At 42.2% G+C, this 20,468-nt stretch overlaps 1 protein-coding gene across 1 annotated transcript; it reads left to right on the top strand.

Annotated features, from left to right (window-relative positions):
- The first annotated feature begins 3,634 nt into the window (after positions 1-3,634).
- Positions 3,635-4,697, top strand: LOC116376298 (E3 ubiquitin/ISG15 ligase TRIM25-like). The gene is made up of 2 exons (XM_031836011.1): positions 3,635-4,284; positions 4,650-4,697. Exons 1-2 carry the CDS (start codon positions 3,691-3,693, stop codon positions 4,680-4,682), a joined length of 627 nt encoding a protein of 208 aa, XP_031691871.1. The 5' UTR covers positions 3,635-3,690; the 3' UTR covers positions 4,683-4,697.
- The last annotated feature ends 15,771 nt before the right edge of the window (positions 4,698-20,468 follow it).

Here is a 20,468-nt window from a genome sequence, read left to right as displayed (position 1 = left end):
CAAGAGGTGAAATACAGACGGTGAAAACGACACAGAGAAAGCGAGGGAGAGAGGCAGAGGAGGGGTGAGCAAAAAGCTACTCTGTGGATTCTAATTGTGTGTGTCTGTGTGTGTGCACTGGGATTCTTTAATCAGTTTGGCTCATTGGACAGGTCAGAGTCTGACCTGGTTGAGTGGTTTTTGGCAATACACTGTAGATGTACAGTACCAGTCAAACGTTTGGACACCTACTTATTCCACGGTTCTTCTTTAATTTGACTATTTTCTACATTGTAGAATAATAATGAAGACATCAAAACTATGGAATCATGTAGTAACCAAAAAAAGATTTTATATTTGAGATTCTCTTCAAAGTAGCCACCCTTTGCCTTGACAGCTTTGTACACTCTTGGCATTTTCTCAACCAGCTTCATGAGGTAGTCACCTGGAATGCATTTCAATTAACAGGTGTGCCTTGTTAATTGGTGGTAAGTCCACATTATGACAAGAACAGCTCAAATAAGCAAAGATAAATAACAGTCCATCATTACTTTAAGACATGAAGGTCAGTCAATGTGGAACATTTCAAGAACTTTGAAAGTTTCTTCAAGTGCAGTCGCAAAAACCATCAAGCGATATGATGCAACTGGCTCTTATGAATACCGCCACAGGAAAGGAAGACCCAGAGTTACCTCTGCTGTAGAGGATAAGTTCATTAGTTAACTGCACCTCAGATTTCAGCCCAAATAAATGCTTCACAGAGTGCAAGTAACAGACTGCGTGAATCAGGCCTTCATGGTCGAATTGCTGCAAAGAAACCACTACTTGGCAAGACTTGGCATTTGTCCTGTTCTGAATTCATGTTCCATTTGGAAAATAATGTGATGGGTCAGGCCACTGAAAAAAAAATGAGTGAAAGAAAAAGGTAATATCATCTCACCGCAACATCTCATTGACTGGGCCACGCTTTTAATCATATTTCTCTCTCAATGAACTTCTCCCCTTTTACTACTACAGATGTATCATATCAAAGGTTACTTGCATGTGGACATTGAATTAACCTTTTAAATAGCTCAATATAGCAGCTAATCTTGCACTTTTTACAATCTGCAGGATCTTTGACAAGGTATGGGAACATGCTGCATTCACAGACAGTTCTATATGCCACTCGTTTTGAAAAAAGGATAGATTATCATAGACCACAGAAAAATGACAAAGAAATAGTCATGTATTTTATTATTTCTCATCCTGCATTAGTACCCTTTAGTTTATCTAGTGAACTCTAATGTAGACAACAGAAAAATAACACATTTGGACTAGGTACACAATGTACCTTTTTTGATGTTTCATGGTATGTTGGCTACCCATAATGTTCAAGTGGTTGATCACAATCGGGTAGATTATGCAACACATACACACAGAGGCTAATCAGTCATTAACTTTGCTTTCTGTTTCAATATCCAGTATACATTTATGCCTGACTAATATATAGTGAAGGTAGGAACCATGAACTTATAATGAAAGTGATTTACTAGTATTGCGCTTTGAGCCAAAACGTATGTGAATAGGCTCCTGTAATGTTTAGTCCTGGATTACAATGTATGTTACTGGAGCGCCCCCTGTTGGAGAAGATGTTACCTCTCTAAATAGGCTGCTGTAATGTTTAGTCCTGGATCACAATGTATGTTACTGGAGCGCCCCCTGTTGGAGAAGATGTTACCTCTCTAAATAGGCTGCTGTAATGTTTAGTCCTGGATCACAATGTATGTTACTGGAGCGCCCCCTGTTGGAGAAGATGTTACCTCTCTAAATATGCTTCTGGGGGAAAGTGTGTTGAAATAGCAGTGGGCAGGATTCGAACCCATGTTTCAGAATGTACAAAACATTAGGAACACCTTCCTAATATTGAGTTGCACCCCCTTTTGCTTTCAGAACAGTTTCAATTCGTCTGGGCATGGACTCTACAAGGTGTCGAAAGCGTACCACATACAGTTGAAGTTGGAAGTTTACATACACTTAGGTTGGAGTCATTAACTCGTTTTTCAACCACTCCACACATTTCTTGTTAACAAACTGTAGTTTTGGCAAGTCGTTTAAGACATCTACTTTGTGCATGACACGAGTAATTTTTCCAACAATTGTTTACAGACAGATTATTTCACTTATATTTCACTGTATTACAATTCCAGTGGGACAGAAGTTTACATACACTAAGTTGACTGTGCCTTTAAACAGCTTGGAAAATTCCAGAAAATTAAGTCATGGCTTTAGAAGTGATGGAGTGGCCATCACAAAGCCCTGACCTCAATCCAATAGAAGATTTGTGGGCAGAACTGAAAAAGCGTGTGCGAGCAAGGAGGCCTTGAAACCTGACTCAGTTGCACCAGCTCTGTCAGGAGGAATGGGCCAAAATTCACCTAACTTATTGTGGAAAGCTTGTGGAAGGCTACCTGACACGTTTGACCCAAGTTAAACTATTTAAAGGCAATGCTACCAAATACTAATTGAGTATTCATTCTCTCTACTTTTATTCTGCTATTTCATATTCTTAATATAAAGTGGTGATCCTCAAAAAGAAAGGAGGACCAAGGCACTCTTCATTTAATTAATTAAAATGCCTTTATTAGTATGGCATGTTCAATAGAAACAACGTTTTTTTTAAACCAACGCTGGGGGTAGCTTGCTAGGTGTGTCCAATCAAGTTTGTAACCACTCCCTCTTCCAATTAGGGCTAATTGGAAAAGCTGTTCAAAAGAGGACATAGTATTCCTTTTTTTTTATACTCCCTGATGAAGGCCATGCAGCCGAAACGCATCGGTTTAAAAAAAACTTTGTTTCTATTGAACATGCCATACTAATAAAGGCATTTTAATTAATTATATGAAGAGTGCCTTGGTCCTCCTTCAATTTTGATGACCAATTCACCCCTTTTACCAAAGAGCACTTTCTATTTACCAAAATGTACTATTGTTTACCTTAGTAGCGCTTCCCTTCCTCCTCTTTCTAAAAGTGGTGATCCTAACTGACCTAAGACAGGGAATTTTTACTAGGATTAAATGTCAGGAATTGTGAAAACAACTGAGTTTAAATGTATTTGGCTAAAGTGTATGTAAACTTCCGACTTCAACTGTAGATTCTGGTCCATGTTGAGTACAATGCTTCCCACAGTTGTCAAGTTGGCTGGATGTCCTTTGGGTGGTGGACCATTCTTGATACACACGGAAAACTGATGAGTGTGGAAAAACCCAGCAGCATTGCAGTTCTTGACACACTCAAACCAGTGCGCCTGGTACCTACTACCATACCCGGATCAAAGGCACTTAAAACTTTTGTCTTGCCCAATCACACTTTGAATGGCCCACATACACAATCCAAGCCTTAATTGTCTCAAAGCTTTAAAATCATTCTTTAACCTGTCTACTCCCCCTCATCTACACTTATTAAAGTGGATTTAACAAGTGAATAAGGGATGATCAAAAAGGGATCATAGCTCTCACTTGGATTCACCTGGTCAGTCAATGTTATGGAAAGAGAATTAACAATAAACTACCCTAGCATTTTTTGCATTGTACAACATTGCTCTCTCCGTCCCTAACTCCACCTCCTGGCAGAACCAGGAAGTCCCTCCCCCTCCCACAAACTCTCTTCTGAGAAAACGAAACTTATTAGTCGCGGTGTTTGTCCGTGTGAAAGTGAACAACAACCGTCCAAATGGCTCAGCAGGCAGTTCTGCTGGACCAGGACCAGTTCTCTTGTTCTGTCTGTCTGGATCTACTGAAGGAGCCAGTCACTATTCCCTGTGGACACAGTTACTGTAGGAGCTGTATTGAGGGCTGCTGGGATCAGGATGATCTGAAGGGGATCTACAGCTGTCCTCAGTGCAGACAGACCTTCACTCCAAGGCCTGCTCTGAGAAAGAATAACATGTTGGCTGAAGTGGTGGAGAAACTGAAGAAGACAGGACTTCAGGCTGATCCCCCTGATCTGTGCTATGCTGGACCTGGAGATGTGGCATGTGATTTCTGCATTGGGACCAGAAAGCAGAAAGCCCTCATGTCCTGTCTGGTGTGTCTGGTGTCTTCCTGCAAGACTCACCTCCAGCCTCACTATAGTGTCCCTGGACTAAAGAAGCACAAGCTGGTCAAAGCCTCCACACAGCTACAGGAGAACATCTGCTCTCATCATGACGAACTGCTGAAGATTTACTGTCGTACCGATCAGAATTGTATCTGTTATCTGTGTATGGTGGATGATCATAAAGGCCATGATACAGTGTCAGCTGCAGCAGAGAGGACCGAGAAACAGGTTAGACCAGAATAACTTGTTGGTGACTCTGATGAACAAATAATTAAATATACAGCAGGAGAGCTGTTTGAATATGAGATAAACACATATAATTAGTTACATGAAAAACATCACTAAATGTATCACCATTAGCTGTTGTCACACACCATCATTTTCTTTTGAGTCCAAAGTTCTGTTTAAACTATATGATATGAGTACTGTAAAGAAACATAATAATTCAACTAACAACATAGATAAATCATTTTGCAGTGGGACTTCTATTACAATTTAAATTCTACTCTCTATGGCCCTATATCATAATACTATACTATTGCACTACTGGACAAATAAACCTTGATAGCTCAATGAACAGTGTTTGTCCATAGAGTCAGCTGGGGATGAGTCAGCAGAGAGAATAAAGTAGATGTCACGGGTCAAAATTTTGATTGATGACCCTATGTGAACCTATGTGAACTCTATGTGAACCCTATGTAGTGATGACGTGTGCATGTCTTCTGGTCAGGCAAGCCTGGTTAGGTGGGGGCTATGGGGTGAGTAAGGGTCCATTTGACAGGCCGTTAATGATTGATGACCCAAGCCTGATTTATGACCCTATGTAATGATTTATGACCCTATGTCATGTAGAAGGGTGCATGCCCTGGGTTGAGTAAGTGACCATGTGTCAGGTCAACCTGTTACTGTTTCTCACGGTTTGGGTTGGTTAAGGCCCCTTATAAAGCCGCTGAACAATACCTGTTTAAGACTGTACATGATAACCCCCCTGAATATTAAACAAAAATGACACCTATGCCAATTTTAGGGATGTTATGCTCGGCTTGTCATGAACCCAGTGACCAAAGCCTTGAAGAAGTTCTGTGTGAAGCTCCAGAATGTTTTAAAGGATTTTTGGGTACGAGTGAGGGCCACATGTCTTACATATTCCACCCGGAGGATTCTACGGTAAAGATATTCACAGACCGTGGACCCAAACCCCTTTATCCTGCAAAACCTGGGAGTTTTCCCCCGGCTCTGGGGATGAGAGAATGGCTAAACATCAGGCTGGCTCTTTGTAAAATTGAACAGGTCCTAAGTGTTACAAATGTGCCAGGATATGCGTTGGAAGAACAGGTCTGCGGCCGCAGTGATCTCAAGGCTCTAAGAATTGCTTCAATGGACTATAGCCCTGACAACAAAGTGACAATTTTAGCCTGTGACCTTTATGATAAGGCTAATGCTACAAAGTCTGTCAATTCTCCGGTAGCTTCCAGAGCCCGCAAACATGTAAACTTTTTTATTCCTGTGTTTAGTTTTAAATGGGTGGATTATCCAATTTTCATAACACTTATGAATAAGCTGGACATTCTCTTCCAAAATGGGGAACAGTTAAAGCGCTGGGCGAGGCTTTCCTTGAGACAGAGTCAAGACCAAAAGGCCCGACGGCGGATCTACCCCTGGAGTGAAAACTTACCATGTGTTGATGGACATAGCAAGAGAGCCTTGCCTTTTGAGGGTGAACTCGACACGGACAATGGCGGTTGGTTGCATAAGCTCCCAGGATCTGTAAGAAAGGCATCGTAAAATACCTTAAGAATGTAACGATATAAAATGTATGTACTAAATATTTTGAATGAAATAAATGGTTTTAAAATCAGAATCTCACCACGTTATGAACTCTCGCGTTTGTTCACTCTTAGCGCAGTCTGTCCCTGAGAAAAATCTTGCGGAAAAAGCCATGTGCGCGCGCATGTGCGTGAGGGAGTTTTCTGTAGTGGCTGTGTGTGTGTGTGTGTGTGTGTGTGTGTGTGTGTGTGTGTTTCAAAAACAGAAAAAGGGGGGCGGGTTGTTTGTTAAAAAAATACCCTTGCATGCCTGGTGGGTCGTTTGAAACCAAGGTTTACACTAGCCTGCAAAACAGATGCCTACCCCCCAACAATAATATTGGGTCTTACGACTCCTAATCTTAAAGGCCTTTCATAAAACTATTTTTTTAGGTGGGCTAAAAAGTCATTCATCCCAGCGATGTCGAGAACAACACACCCCATGCATCTAGGTGCTAGCACCCCGGAGATTTTAGAAGCTCCAAAAGGATCCTAATGTTTAGACACACCCAATACCATGTGTTTGAAATGTGTCAAATATACCATGGGCGGGGGTATAGCCCGAAAAAAACGACAAACCCCAAATGCGATGTAAAAAAATCATTCAGGGGTTTTTCTCTAGGTCGTAGGGTACAAAAGCGCTAGAAACCATGGGCAATGTTAGCAGCGTTTTAGTTCCGATGCAAACAGCACCTCCAGAAACTCCAAGAATCGTTATCGGACTGAAGCGTTAAAAAAGATAATCGGGGAAAACAGTCTAATGGATCTATCGCAAGGTGAGTTCTTGAAATAAATCTTTATTAGATTTGATTGTTGTGGGGAATTGTTTGAAAAGCGTGGGATGTTATAGAAATATTAAACAATCATTAGGATCAGTATGCTTACCGTATAACAAGGCAATATTAGCTAAAGTGATTATAGCTTTAATATTGTCGAATGTTTTATAGATTCTGAAGCATTCACGCAGATACTCCGAGGTATAACTGAGCTCGAACCATCCAATGGGGCTCCGAAACAAAGTGCCGACAAACAAACGCCTGCCCTGAATTGTCAACGTAAGTAAGCTCCAAGAATTCCATACATAAAAATATTTATACCTTAAAAACAAAAAGTGTGGGCATCTTATATTAAAAGTTATTTTATATGTTTACAGAGGACCTAAAGCCTAGAAGGTTAAACGATGCCCTATGGAGCCTGAACGGTTTCTGCGAAGCATATGACTACGAGACAATTCTGCCCTACTCCCAGGATGTATTTACACAAAAGCAGCGAACAGAGACTTTAAACGGCAGGTCAACTCCCCTTGGCCAGGACAACGTTGTCCCCCATATTTCTAAACACCAAAGGATAATTAGTGCTCAGATCCACAGTTCCGCTTCACCCGAACAATTCTACTTGGCCGATATTCACGAGACGTCGTTCCAAGGACTAGGTATGAATCAATTATATATTATTATTTATATATATTATTATTTTAATATTTATATATTTTTTTTTATGCCGGAATATGTTAAAACAAGGCCTAATGCTGTTTTTTGTTTGTTTGTTTGTTTTTTTCAGGCTCCCCATCTACCGAACCTGCAGATGCTGTAATACAGGTTGAACAAAGACACCAGCCCCTGGTTTCAGAGCTTCTTCAGAACAGCCCTCGTCAAAAAAGCCGAGGTATTTAATTAATGTATTGTTAATATATAGGCTTATATCTGAAATGTATTTGGCATTTTTAACATATTTGAGGGTTAATAACCTATTTGTGTATGTATTATTTTTATTTCAGACTCCTCACCGGCTTATGAACACAACGCACAAACATCGGAGGATGCCCAGACAAGCATCCCCGAGGAGGCTCCAAAGACACCAGCGAAACCTGATGATGTCAAAGATTTAAATGACATTTCTGAGGTAGACGATTTGATGTTCTGTGAAGCTGCCAACCTTCTTGAATCGGCCAATTCTGTGGGGGAAACAGCAGATTCTGAAATAGACCAAGAACGTTTTTTCAAAGCGTTTACCCTGGGTTTAAAATCACGAAAGGCTCTACTCCAGAGGCGCATGTGTATTCTACTCGAGCATCAATACAATCAGGATGTGTCATTCTGGCGTAGCGAGCTACCCCGTATGTTAAAAAACATTAGGGCTAAAACAAGCAAATACCGCCGTTAAAAAACACACATGTAAACACACACACACACACACACACACATCCTTAATTAGACAGATGGCGCCCCCTATAGACCAAAGTGAGACAATTGAAACCCTCTTAGCCAGGATCCCTACAGAGCTCCAAGATATAGTTAACCATATGAATGATTCGGGGGTAATTGACATAATGACAATAGATGAAAATCTATTATCCCAGATTCCCTCCGAACTCATAGACATTATTACACGTATGAATGAGTCAGGGCCTTCCGAGGAAAACATGTTAACACAGATTCCCGAAACCATCATATCTCTAATTACCCAGCTTAACGCGAGCCCTAGGTTTAATTCGGCCCCACAGACACCTCTAAGACAGCCTTTAACAACATTGTCCGAAGAGTCTGAAAGTCAATATGATGTTTTTGAACAGTTGGACAAATGTCTAGCAAATCTGGAGGGGGGCGGTCTTGAGATCAGTGTACAGAACGAGAGCGCTAGGTTTAATTCGGCACCCCAGACACCTATAAATCAGCCTTTAACACCAATGTCCGAAGAGTCTGAAACCCAATACGATGTTTTTGAACAGTTGGACAATTGCCTAGCAAATCTGGAGGGGGGAGGTCTTGATCGAAGTGTACATGTTTTGCGTCGAAATAAATTCAACAATATTGAGGTTCGCCAGTTTTTCAATTTCGCATGGGGGGGTCAGATTCGGGAATATGCTGTGTTTTACGTAATGCTTATGGACACTTTGAATGAACTGTTAGCGAGGATTAGAGATTATAGCGAACCTAGGGATCTCTTACAGTTGGAAATTTGTGGAGACAGTCTACAGAGCAAGGTATCGCTTATTTTACAGAATGGTGAAGCAGAGCTTGAACAATTTGTTAAACTGCTAGAACGCCTTGTACAGTCAAATTTAAACGTGCTAGCAGATAGGACCCTCGAACTTGTAGTACAATTAGTACGCCAACCACAAGGGGGCGGGGGTCAGAGACGAAAGCTCGAGAGTTTAATGCAGTCCGAAATCATAAGCAATAAAAGGGCCTATCTCATAAACGTTCACAATCCAGGTAATAAGCTATGTTTTGCCATAGGTTTGGCCCACTTACTCAGCCCAGGATGTACGGATCAAGCCGCGTTACATAAAGCTCGAGAGCTACAAACTGCGGTGGGTCTCGGTATACAGGATGCTGTGGCTTTCTCAGACATAGTCAAATTTGAAAACTTTCTGAACATCAAGATTGTGGTTTTGTACCACAGTAGGGCTAATGACGCTCTCCTCAAGTTCCAAAATATACCCGAACCACATCCTAAGACTATGTACTTTTATGTGCAAAATGAGCATTACTATGCCGTAACTAACATCACAGCCTTTTTAGGCGCGCCATATGTCTGTCCAGCCTGTCATACCGGCTACACACGCATGGGGGGGCACTCGTGCCGTTACAACTGTTCAGTATGTCTGGATAAACATTGCCCTATGCAGCCGCTAAACTTGACCCCCTGTGCGGATTGTCACCGCACATGTCGTTCGGCCTACTGTTACGAAAAACACAAAACTGAAACATGGCATCCCAAGGCATGTAAATCTGTAAGCAGTTGTGACATTAACAAGAAATGTCCAAAATGTCATTGCAATTACAACCTTAAAATAGATAGCCCTAAACCTCATGTTTGTGGAATTATACACTGCCCAATCTGTAAAGGTCCTTTGAAAAGCAGAGACGCGGAAGCGGTTCAAGAAGTAACACATGAGTGTTACATTCAGCCCTTGGCTGAAGATGAACATACAGAGAAATATGTGTTTTATGATTTTGAGACAACTCAGCAATCAGGGGTTCATTTGCCTATTTTTGTGTCAACCATGACTTTCAAGGGTGAAAAATGGTCGGCCGAGGGACCCGATTGTGCCCGACTCTTTCTAAAACATTTTAGAAAAGCCCAGTACAGAAACTTCACGTTTATAGCTCACAATGCTAGGGCCTATGACTCCTATCTGCTTCTGAACCCTTTGATACAGCAAGGCGTGGCACCCAGTGTCATAGCTCAAGGGAGTAAAATATTATGCTTTGTTGACCCCGCCTTCAAACAGAGATACATTGACAGCTTAAGCTTCTTACCCATGAGATTGGCTCAAATGCCAGAGGCCTTGGGTTTTGAAAACTCTGTCAAAGGCTATTTCCCTCATTTCTTCACATCTGAGGAGAATCTACATTATATAGGATCTTATCCAGCCCCCGAAATGTACGGGTGTGATCAAATGTCTCCCAAAGAGCGTGAGAGATTCATGACATGGTACGAGACCGTAAGACATGGCACTTTTGATTTCCATAAAGAGATGGAATCATACTGTGACAATGACGTTGTTATACTTCGTGAAGGATGCCTCAGATTCAGAGAAGAGGTAATCAAAGATGCGGGCATTGACCCCTGGAGCTGTACAACTATTGCATCAGCGTGCATGAAAACCTATCGTACACACTATCTAACTCCTGAATCTATAGCTATCCCATCGCCAGACAACTACCGACGCCAATTCAAGGCCTACTCTAGTGGTTCCATTCAATGGTTGGAGTACTTGGCCCAGGATAAAGATATTTTTATCCAACATGCTTTGAATCGGGGGGAGAAGGCTTTTGGGCCTTACCATGTAGATGGATACACACAGATTGACGGGGTTGAGACAGTGTATGAGTACAACGGTTGTTTCTTCCACGGTTGTAAATTATGCTTTGTCCCCCACACCTTGTGTGTCCTAACCCAAAAGACTTTTGGGGAAATGTACCAAGAGTTTCAAGACAAACTGAATTCTTTAAAGGCTACTTACGGGTTAAAAGTTGTGGTTTTGTGGGAGCACGAATGGACAGCCCTCAAAAAGGTAGATCCTAGTGTTAAGGCCTTCCTTACCCATTATGACCCTCCAGAGCCCCTGGAACCGCGACAGGCCTTGTTTGGAGGCCGGACCAATGCTTTGACATTGCGTTATGTAGCTCAACCCGACGAGACAATAGGCTATGTAGATTTTACATCCCTATATCCTCATGTAATGAGTTCCTCATTCTATCCTATAGGGCATCCTGAAATTATTCACAGCGACTTTGACGAACCCCAAAATTATTTTGGTTTAATCAAAGCGACTGTCTACCCTCCTAGGGGGCTGTTTATACCTGTGTTGCCTTACAAGGGTCCTAAAGGAAAACTTTTCTTTCCCCTTTGTCGCACATGCTGTGAAAACCACAACCAGGAAAACCCCTGTGATCACACAGATCAAGAAAGAGCCCTGACCGGTGTATGGGTCACTGTAGAATTCTCTAAGGCTTTAGAGAAGGGGTATCGTGTGGCCAAAATCTTTGAAGTGTGGAACTTTTCCAGGAAATCAGACACACTTTTTAAAGAGTACATCAAAACCTTCTTGAGATGCAAGCAGATGGCTTCAGGCTATCCTGCATCGGTCACAGATCAAGAAAGTAAAGACCAGTACATTCAAGACTACCATGACAGAGAAGGCATACTTCTTGACCCTGACAGAATAGAGGTCAACAAAACCAAAAGAAATGTGTCGAAATTGTACTTGAACTCCCTTTGGGGGAAATTAGCGCAGAGATGCAATATGCTAACAACTTCGATCATTAAAGACCCCGAAGAATTTTTGGAATTTGTTTTTTCGGACCAATACGAAATTTCACATTTTTCCTTCTTGAGTCAAGACATTGCCTTGGTGCAATGGAGGCGCCACCAAAAGTGGGTTCTACCCCCGGGTAATGTAAATGTGTTTCTTGCAGCATTTACCACAGCCTATGGCCGCCTTGAACTGTACACCCTCATGGAACAGCTTCAGAGGCGGGTTCTTTACCACGACACAGACTCTGTGGTCTATGTAAGCAAACCGGGGGATTGGACCCCCCCACTTAGCAACTATCTTGGGGGTTTAACGAGTGAACTCGAAGAGGGTGACCATATTACAGAATGGTCCTCATGTGGTCCAAAAAGCTATGCTTTTAGGACTAAAGCCAATCACGTGGTGTTGAAAGCCAAAGGCGTGACTCAAAACTATGAAAATGCACCGCGTGTAAACTTGGAATCAATCACGCGCTTGGTCGAGGGGTTCGTAAAGGACAAGAATAGTGACTTGGAGATTTTGAGCTCCTACAACAAAATAGTGAGGGATAAAAAGGGGTTCCATCTAAGAAACGCACCACTCACTAAAAGATTCAGGGTAGTCTATGACAAGAGACAGCTATTGCCTGACGGTACCACATTGCCCTTTGGCTACTGACTTATGCTACAAGCCCCAGTGTGTCTTAAAGCTTAAGATATTATGACTGCTGTCGAGGGTTTTGACCCCCGGCTACAATTGCCTTTTTCAGCATTAATTGCAGGCCCTTCAAACAGTGGCAAAACTTTTTTTGTAAAAAGTATTTTAGAGAATTCTGAACATGTGTTATCTCAAAAGCCTGACAATATTGTATGGTGTTATTCATGTTACCAACCTCTGTATGATGAATTATTGAAGACAATAAAAATCAAGTTTGTTGAAGGAATACCCGATTCTCTGTCTGATGATGAACTTCTCCCCCCACATGTAAATAATCTGCTGGTTTGGACGATATGCTATTTGCTGGTAGCGAACACCCTGAAATTGCACGAGCTTTTACCCAATATACTCATCATAGAAACCTGTCCGTGCTTTACTTGGTCCAGAATGTGTTTCACCAAGGTAAAAATAGTCGGACCATTAGCTTGAATGCCAACTACATGGTATTGTTTAAAATCCTAGAGACAAACTGCAAATTAGCACTCTAGCTCAGCAGATGTACCCTGGACAGAAATCATACTTTATGGAGAGCTATGAGGACGCTACCAAAGAGCCATTTTCTTATTTAATCGTGGATTTAAAAGCAAATACTCCAGAACACCTTAGGCTACGTACAGGGCTGTTTCCGGGGGAGAGGCCTGCTGCATACCTTCCTAAAAAGTAAACGCTATGTCTCTGCGTTTAAAAAGAAACCTCCCCCTCTTGAGAAGGCTAGTAGGTTCTACAGCTAAAGAACGGAAGGCCATCTTGGGTCGCTGTTCTTCAGATCTCATATTAGCCCTATGTGAGATTGCTTTGTATCTTCTCAAAGGACGCATTCCACTCACCCTGAACCAATTGAAAAAATTAAGGAGACAAAGACAGCGATCAAACTCTTTGCCAATAAAAGGGCCAGTCTTCAAAAGAAAAGACATAGTATACAACAGTCTGGGGGTTTTCTTCTACCTTTACTCAGTATAGCCGTGCCCTTCATCACCAGCCTTATTGCGGCCAGACGTGGTGGTTGAACACGTGGGTGTGATGGCCACTAAAATGTACTTGGTGCCTCAACAAGAGTTGGATAGACTTAAAAAACAAATGCAGGGTCCTGAAGATATCAGACAAACAGCGGAAAATGATTTGGATACGGCCATGAAGGATGTTTTGAACCGAAAAGGATTGAACCCCTATGATAAGATTCAAAAATACACAAACCTAATGCAAAGGTATTTGACTCGGGTAAAGCAAGGGGAGAGAGAGACTAACCATTTAACCCTTTCCCTACCGGACCCTTTAACAGATGTCGAACCTAACGATAGCCATGCCCCTGTAAGGCCTGTACCGTCGATCTTACCTAGTGGAGATAATATGTCGGGTGAAGCTCAAATGCCATTTGAAGATAAAGTTATGCATGACCTACTGACACATGTGCCTTTACGTAACAGGAAGAATGTTAAATACATTATGAACAAGATAAAAGACTCAAAGGGGATAGCTGCTTGGAACGACTCTGGAGAGTTTATCCTTCAGGGCTCTGTGGTTAGGGGGTCCCATATGCAGGACTTGCTTAAAAGTACCACGGCTGCCCACAAGGTTGCTGATGACCGAAGGCCTCCCGGCTGGCGTCAGTTTCTTAAGGCCCTGGCAATCCTCAACATCCCCCTCTCCGGTGTACCCAACCATAAGCTTCGTCAACAGATTCAAGCTTTAAAACAAAAGCCTTCAACGAGATACAGCACCCCTAAAGATGCCCCAACGACACCGGCCCCATATGAAAGCGATGATGCTAACTCATTTACTCCCATGAACGTCTCAGGACCTTTTCCTAAACCCGATCTCTCGGCGTGGTTAGACTTTTGAAAATGACTTTTGAATGACTATGATTAATTCAATAAATTTTTTATTTGAAAAATAAGCAAGTTAACATTTGTGGCATTCTTGAAACATATGACGTGAGCATACGCCTTGATTACGCGTTCTTAAAGGACACACATTTGAACACTTTTGATATTTTCTAACAAAACAAGATACAAGGTTATCATTACTTCTTAAATCATCCTTATAAAGAGACATAACATCTTCAAAAGAAACTCCCCGGGCTCTTTGGCACAGGTAAAATACACAGTGGTGACCGCATGTAGTGGAAAGGTTATCTTGCACTTGTTTGATGTTGTAGTAGATCTTTGTACCGTTAGGGTCAAAAAATCTTTAATAGATTTAGGGAAATGTGAAAAACCGGGGGAAAGCCATAGGAATCAAAAAAAGTTGAGATTTTTCGTCCACCTTCCTGTTCTAATGTCATAGCTAGCCAATGTTCACCAGGCATGTGTTTAGGATGGGTATTGACAATAAACATTGCAGGCCTCTCAGACCATATCTCCATAGGTAATTCATCACAAGCCAACACTCCACAAAATTGTTTTCCAATCAAGCGGCTCATGAGCCCGTCCAACTCTTGGGTATTCATGTCTTTGTTCAAAGTCCTTAATAATAATCCACTAAGACCTGTCTTCGGGCATTCACTTCCAAGATTGAATCAGAGCATGCGTAAACAATCATGCTAACTGTACAGGCTAAAGGTGTACGGAAACGCATTTCCAGCCTGAGGTTACCTTGGGACACCACAGACAGATTTCCTGAGGTGTCATCATCAGGTGATAAATTGAAAGCATACAATGTGTAACCCTCTGCAAAATCATTTCTGTCAATAGGTAAAGAGAGATCTTTTAGATGTCGCCCTGTAGCCAGGAATAGATTGTAAAATTCTCGCACAGATATGTTGTTATTAAATTGTGGTTGGAAAGCCTTCGCCGGAACCTGACGTCCGTCCTGACAGAGCGCTACATACTCTGCATTGAAGTGCTGAAAATTAAAGGGGTTTTTATCTAAACTGCCCGTATTAGAGGCGTGATCAACCAGACCTATAACCACATATCTAGGTAAAGGGCCTAGAAATAGGTTTTCTTGACTGCAGATTCTACTGCCCACAGGTATGCTAAAGGTTTTCATGGTAATTCTTTGGAGAGGGTAAAGGGCATTTCCTTTCATCAAGCATGTGAGTGACCCAGGCGCACGGCCGGAGATACAGATACTTTTTTAATAAAAAGGGTTGCCCCCAACACTTTCAAACTAAAATCCCCGTCTTGGGGAGACATCAGGCAAAAATCATCCTTGGCCCTGGTTAATTTTAATCTTAAATCAACCGAATTAAGAGTAACCGTTCTTGAAAGAAAATGTCAGAGTGTATAGGGCCTAGCAAATGAAACTCTCGAGATTCGGCGCAGTAGCGAGCTCGTGCCGCTAGTCCTTTGTTTGCACCGGTGGAAGGGTCTGTCGATTCCATAGAGGCTCCTGCAGTATCCTTGCTAAAACAGCCCGGCGCTAAATTGGGTTTTGAGAGTGTCTTCGGAGTAGTTTAGTAAACACTCCATGATGGCTCTATAAGGGTATGTAGCGCTGCTTTGACTGATTAGGCGTTCACCCAAAGTCACATCAACTTGGGAGAAAATGGTGGCCAAGGGGTAATTAATGAGACTCACTTTGGCATCGTCTGCAATATTAGACCCATCTCTTTTGGTCACTTTTAGACGTAAATGCACCAAGGTGTTGTTGAGGTCCAGATAGTTGTCACCATGGCCTGGTATGAAAAATTCGATAGGCCCGTTATCGGTAATAGCAGAGAGAGGGGCTATCTCCACATAACTGGATCTATCTATTGAATGCTGCGTTAACGGTGCCGTGAAAAGATCAAGTTCTGTCTTTATAGCTTCAGAGGACATTCGATGTAAAAGAGCCATGTCACTTATTCTTTTAGAAAATACTTCCTAGTATTCTTTTAGCCTGTTTTGGTACAGACCTCCTCACTTTACCCAGTCTTTGACTTACTGAGGTTCTTTTAACAGTTAACCGCCGCTTTTTAGGTGCAGGTCTACGCCTTAAACCAGGGGGTCTCTTTTTTGGCCTTCGAGACAATATCATAAGCCCCGAGCCTTCTTGATGCTCCACCTCTGGTGACGCCCTTCGGGTCATAGCATTGGCTACAACCTCACTTACTATATTTTTAGCCGCTTGATTTTAAATGTGGTTTGGCTATGCTGAAGCCTCTCTTCATAAACGGTAAAAACCATCCTGAGAGGTTACGGAATATACCTCCTATCCCCCGAACCATACATTGTCGGCGCTCCATGATATCCTGGTAGTCCATTACCCACTTGATCCACATAGTATGAAACATAACGGTTAGGGTCGAGCTGATGGTGCTCCATAACCCTTTTATTTGTATTATGTTTATAATATAATACAGCTATTATATATGTAGAGAGGTTTTGGTGGGTCTAAAGTGGAGTTTTACAATCGTTTTACCATAAGTAAATTCAATGTTTTCGTTCTGATCCGTTTTAAGCTCAACCAGAATGTTTTCAATATAGTTCTTGCTGACATGTACGTAGTGCGGCTTGTCATAATTGACAGTGACGATGTCCCCATCCTGCCGTCTATATGAACTGTTCGCAGGAGGGGCACACAGCTGTCTCCGACCCTTGATAGGTTATGATGTCGGTATAGACAAATATGTTGTAAAAGCCTGCATGTATATCCGCAGGGAATGGGAATAATTTATCGTTCACATACGTCCATTTATTGGGACCCATCCCCAACATGTAGGATAAATTACCGCTGGTCTTTATACCTCCGTTAGCAGGCCCTGAGATTTGTATCCTTTTATGGATTGGATTGTAGAATAGGAATATTTCCATCTTGTTCAGGGTTAGGTGTTCATTCAACTCTGAGACGATCCTGTCGACGGTTCTATAGAAACCTTTTTAAGCTTAATAAGTTTCGCAGGTTCCGAGAACCTTTTGCAATAAAATCACGGTCCTTAGCTTTGATATTATACCAACTATGGGGGTATGTAATCTCGCTGAGACCTACTTCCCAGCCTCTGATAACTCTATAGGCTTTGGAAAATTGGTTGTATACTTCGAACTCTGATTATTACGATATATCTGTGCCGACGCATTACTGGGGAGAGTCAGGTAGAAGCCGCTGTGTTCCATGATGCCCAACTGTGTACACGCGAATGATGCGCTAGTTATCATGACTAGGGGTTTAAATTAACCCCCGTTGCCTCCACCACATCCTGCTCCAATACCCAACTGTTGAACTTTTGAGGCCAGTTTTTCCAGCGGACCAGCAACCATTTTTTACCCTTTTCTCTCTTCTGATCTAGAATCTCCTCCACGTGAAAGACTTTGTCTTTACCCAACTGGACCTTCTGTAATTCCTTCTCATAAAAAGATCCCTCTATAAGATCCCCGTCATAATCTTTTAATTTGTAGACCGGCGGAATGCGTGGCAGACATTCGGTAACGGTAAACAACTCCGAGCTAAAGCCTTGTTCGTATTTTTTGTCGAAAACACCCCTCAACTTTGATATACGCACCAAGTCACCCACTAGGAATTTAAAAGTCATTTTTTTCTTACGGCGAAGTGGGAACAAACCATACATATTTTAAAGACTTGAAAAGAGTTTTCCGAAGAGACCTCCGAGGGCTTCATACGTATAGTCTTATGGTAGCTGTGGTTGTAACCGTTTACTAAATCCTGAACTATGTCTGTATATCGGTTGGTGTTGTGAGCTGTAAAATAGCGCCACATCCGCTCTTTCAAAGTCCTATTAAAGCGTTCCACAACCGAAGCTTTCAAATCAGAGCCTGTAGCAAAATGTACTATATTATACTTATTCATTAGCTTCTGAAATGTTTGATTAAAAAATTCTTTTCCGCCATCCGTCTGCACTTTCTTGGGGGCGCCTCCTGCCTTCAAGATCGATTCAAAGGCCCTGGTCACCTCTGCCCCGCTCTTATTTTTTAACACCCTTACATAGGCTAATTTAGAGAAATATCTATAACCGTTAGCATGTAGCGATTTCCATCATTTTTATCGGCAAGGGACTGCATGTCACATAGATCCGCCTGAAATTGGGATAATGGATGCGTAGAAAAAACTCTATTTCTTGGAAAATGTTTTCTTACAGGTTTATGTAGAGTGTAGGCATCTTGCTCTGATAACCATTCATTCACTTTAGCATCGCTTAACAGACTACCTGTTTCTTCGACTATAGCTCTCTGTAAACGCTCTTTACCCCCATAAGACCCGGGGTTAGAGGGATTATAATATATGTTTTTCAACAGCTGCTCAGCCATCCTTCTTGCCTCTCTGAGGTACAATAACTGTAATGAGCCACTTTCATATAACGACAACATTTCAGTTTGTGAATTTTATTTTAAGAATGCAACATTATTACGTATACAGACAATTCAGGATTTGTTGCAAGATACAAGTCCCCGTTTTCTCAACAATCACAGCATGCAACACCCTGTATATATTGTTAGATTTACAGGTTTGTTTCGCTGAATTTTTAAAACACACACGTCTGATATATAAGTATATAAACAACAAATATGATACACATTCACATTAAAGGGTGGTTCAAACAAATAATGTAAAATCTTAGCCAAAGTTATTTTCTAGTTCTTCAGAATCCTCAACAAGCCTTGATACCATATGTGACCATTGTAAACTCTCGCCCGTATGTCGGACATGTTTCATGATTTGCTCCATTTTTAACACACGCTCTACAATAACCCCTGTATTGTGGGTTGTGTAGAACTTTACATTGTTCACTTTATTTTCAATAATCTGATGCATAACATTTGTAAGGTCTCTCAAAAGAAAAAATGTATTATTCGCTCAAACATCGTAGACACATAGTTACCCATAGCTCTAAATAAACAAAATGTCACTCGGTCTCTTGGGATTTATTGAGCCAGAAAAGCATCACATCAGCCATCACAGCTTCCCTGTATTTGTTGTCGTCCACCAGGGTGTGTCGGATTTCTTTGAGTTTCTCATGGATGAAGAGGGCCCTCCTTCAGTTCATGTAGGAAGGCTTCGGTTACCCCGTAAACTCTAGGGATAGACGGCGCAATACCCATAGACTCCAGGGCGATGACCAGCGCTGGTATAAAAACGGCAGGACCACAGTCTTTCACCAGCTCCTCAAAATGATTGAAAAAAGTAGTATCTAGGAGGGTCGTAGAGGCAAGGATGACGACGCTGGCTGGGATGATTGATCTCACAGCCGATGCATTTTTCTCGTATATATTCGCCAATCACCACGTTTTAAAAAGTGTAGCTACAGAGGCCTTGATTGTATCCACAAAAACAGTACTGGCCACCCCATCAAACACATCCTCAGGCTGGGTAAATGTCGGGGGTGTCACGGGGTCTTGCCAGGGGGTGCGTAGAGTGTAGGGCTTCGTGGCATAGAGTCTTTAGTGTCGGGCCCCCATGACGTAGTGGCTTCCTCGTAGATGGTCTGGAGATCCATGGTGTATGCTGAAATGAAGAACTGGCTGCTTTTTTCTTTTTATTGTAGAACAAGGCCCTTGGGTATCTGGGGGGGGCGGGGTTAAAGCATCCGCTTACTTAGTTTTCTTCTGACGCTGTATCTTCTTGAGGCTCTTTTGCATCGTAATCTTTACGATTCGTATATATTATGCACTTCTTTAAATGAACAAGGCTCTGACGCTGTTGGCTCTGTACAAAGAGAGCATCCAACGGTTGCAACATTTTCAATTCCAGTACATCCCAACTGTTAAAAGGAATAAGCAGACGCAGTCGGGTATCCCCAGTCAGGCCACCACCCCTAAGTTTGTGGTTTCGGATTGCCTCGGTGCCGATATAGAACTCCACGCTGCCGCAGGTCGGCCATTCTTTCTTTGTATTTTCACCCTGTGAAATATTTGTCCTGAGGAGTCCGGGGTACCTTCCCAACGGGTCTCGTGGCCCGTGAACACACTATACCCCTTGGTGATAAGGCTCAGTTCAGGACACACAACCTTGCGAAAAAACCGACCAGTCTTCAACACCATATTCCAAGCCTACAGTCTGGTCTGTATATTCTTCTCCTTCATCTACCGTATAGAGGGGTCACTCTACAGGCCAGGTAATCAAACCGATACCCCCACTGCTGGCCATTAGACATCAACACTTGATCTGTCAGAGCATTTGCTGGCGGTATTTGGGTTCTATACACATTTAAAAAACGTTTTTTTGGCGCATCATCTATTGCTGGTTGATACTTTGCCCTGCTCTATGGGCAACCC

The sequence above is a fragment of the Oncorhynchus kisutch genome, linkage group LG11, assembly GCF_002021735.2.
Source record: "Oncorhynchus kisutch isolate 150728-3 linkage group LG11, Okis_V2, whole genome shotgun sequence".
Lineage (NCBI taxonomy): Eukaryota > Metazoa > Chordata > Actinopteri > Salmoniformes > Salmonidae > Oncorhynchus > Oncorhynchus kisutch.
Note: the sequence above shows the minus strand (reverse complement) of the source record. Positions and strands in the feature narration are given on the sequence as shown.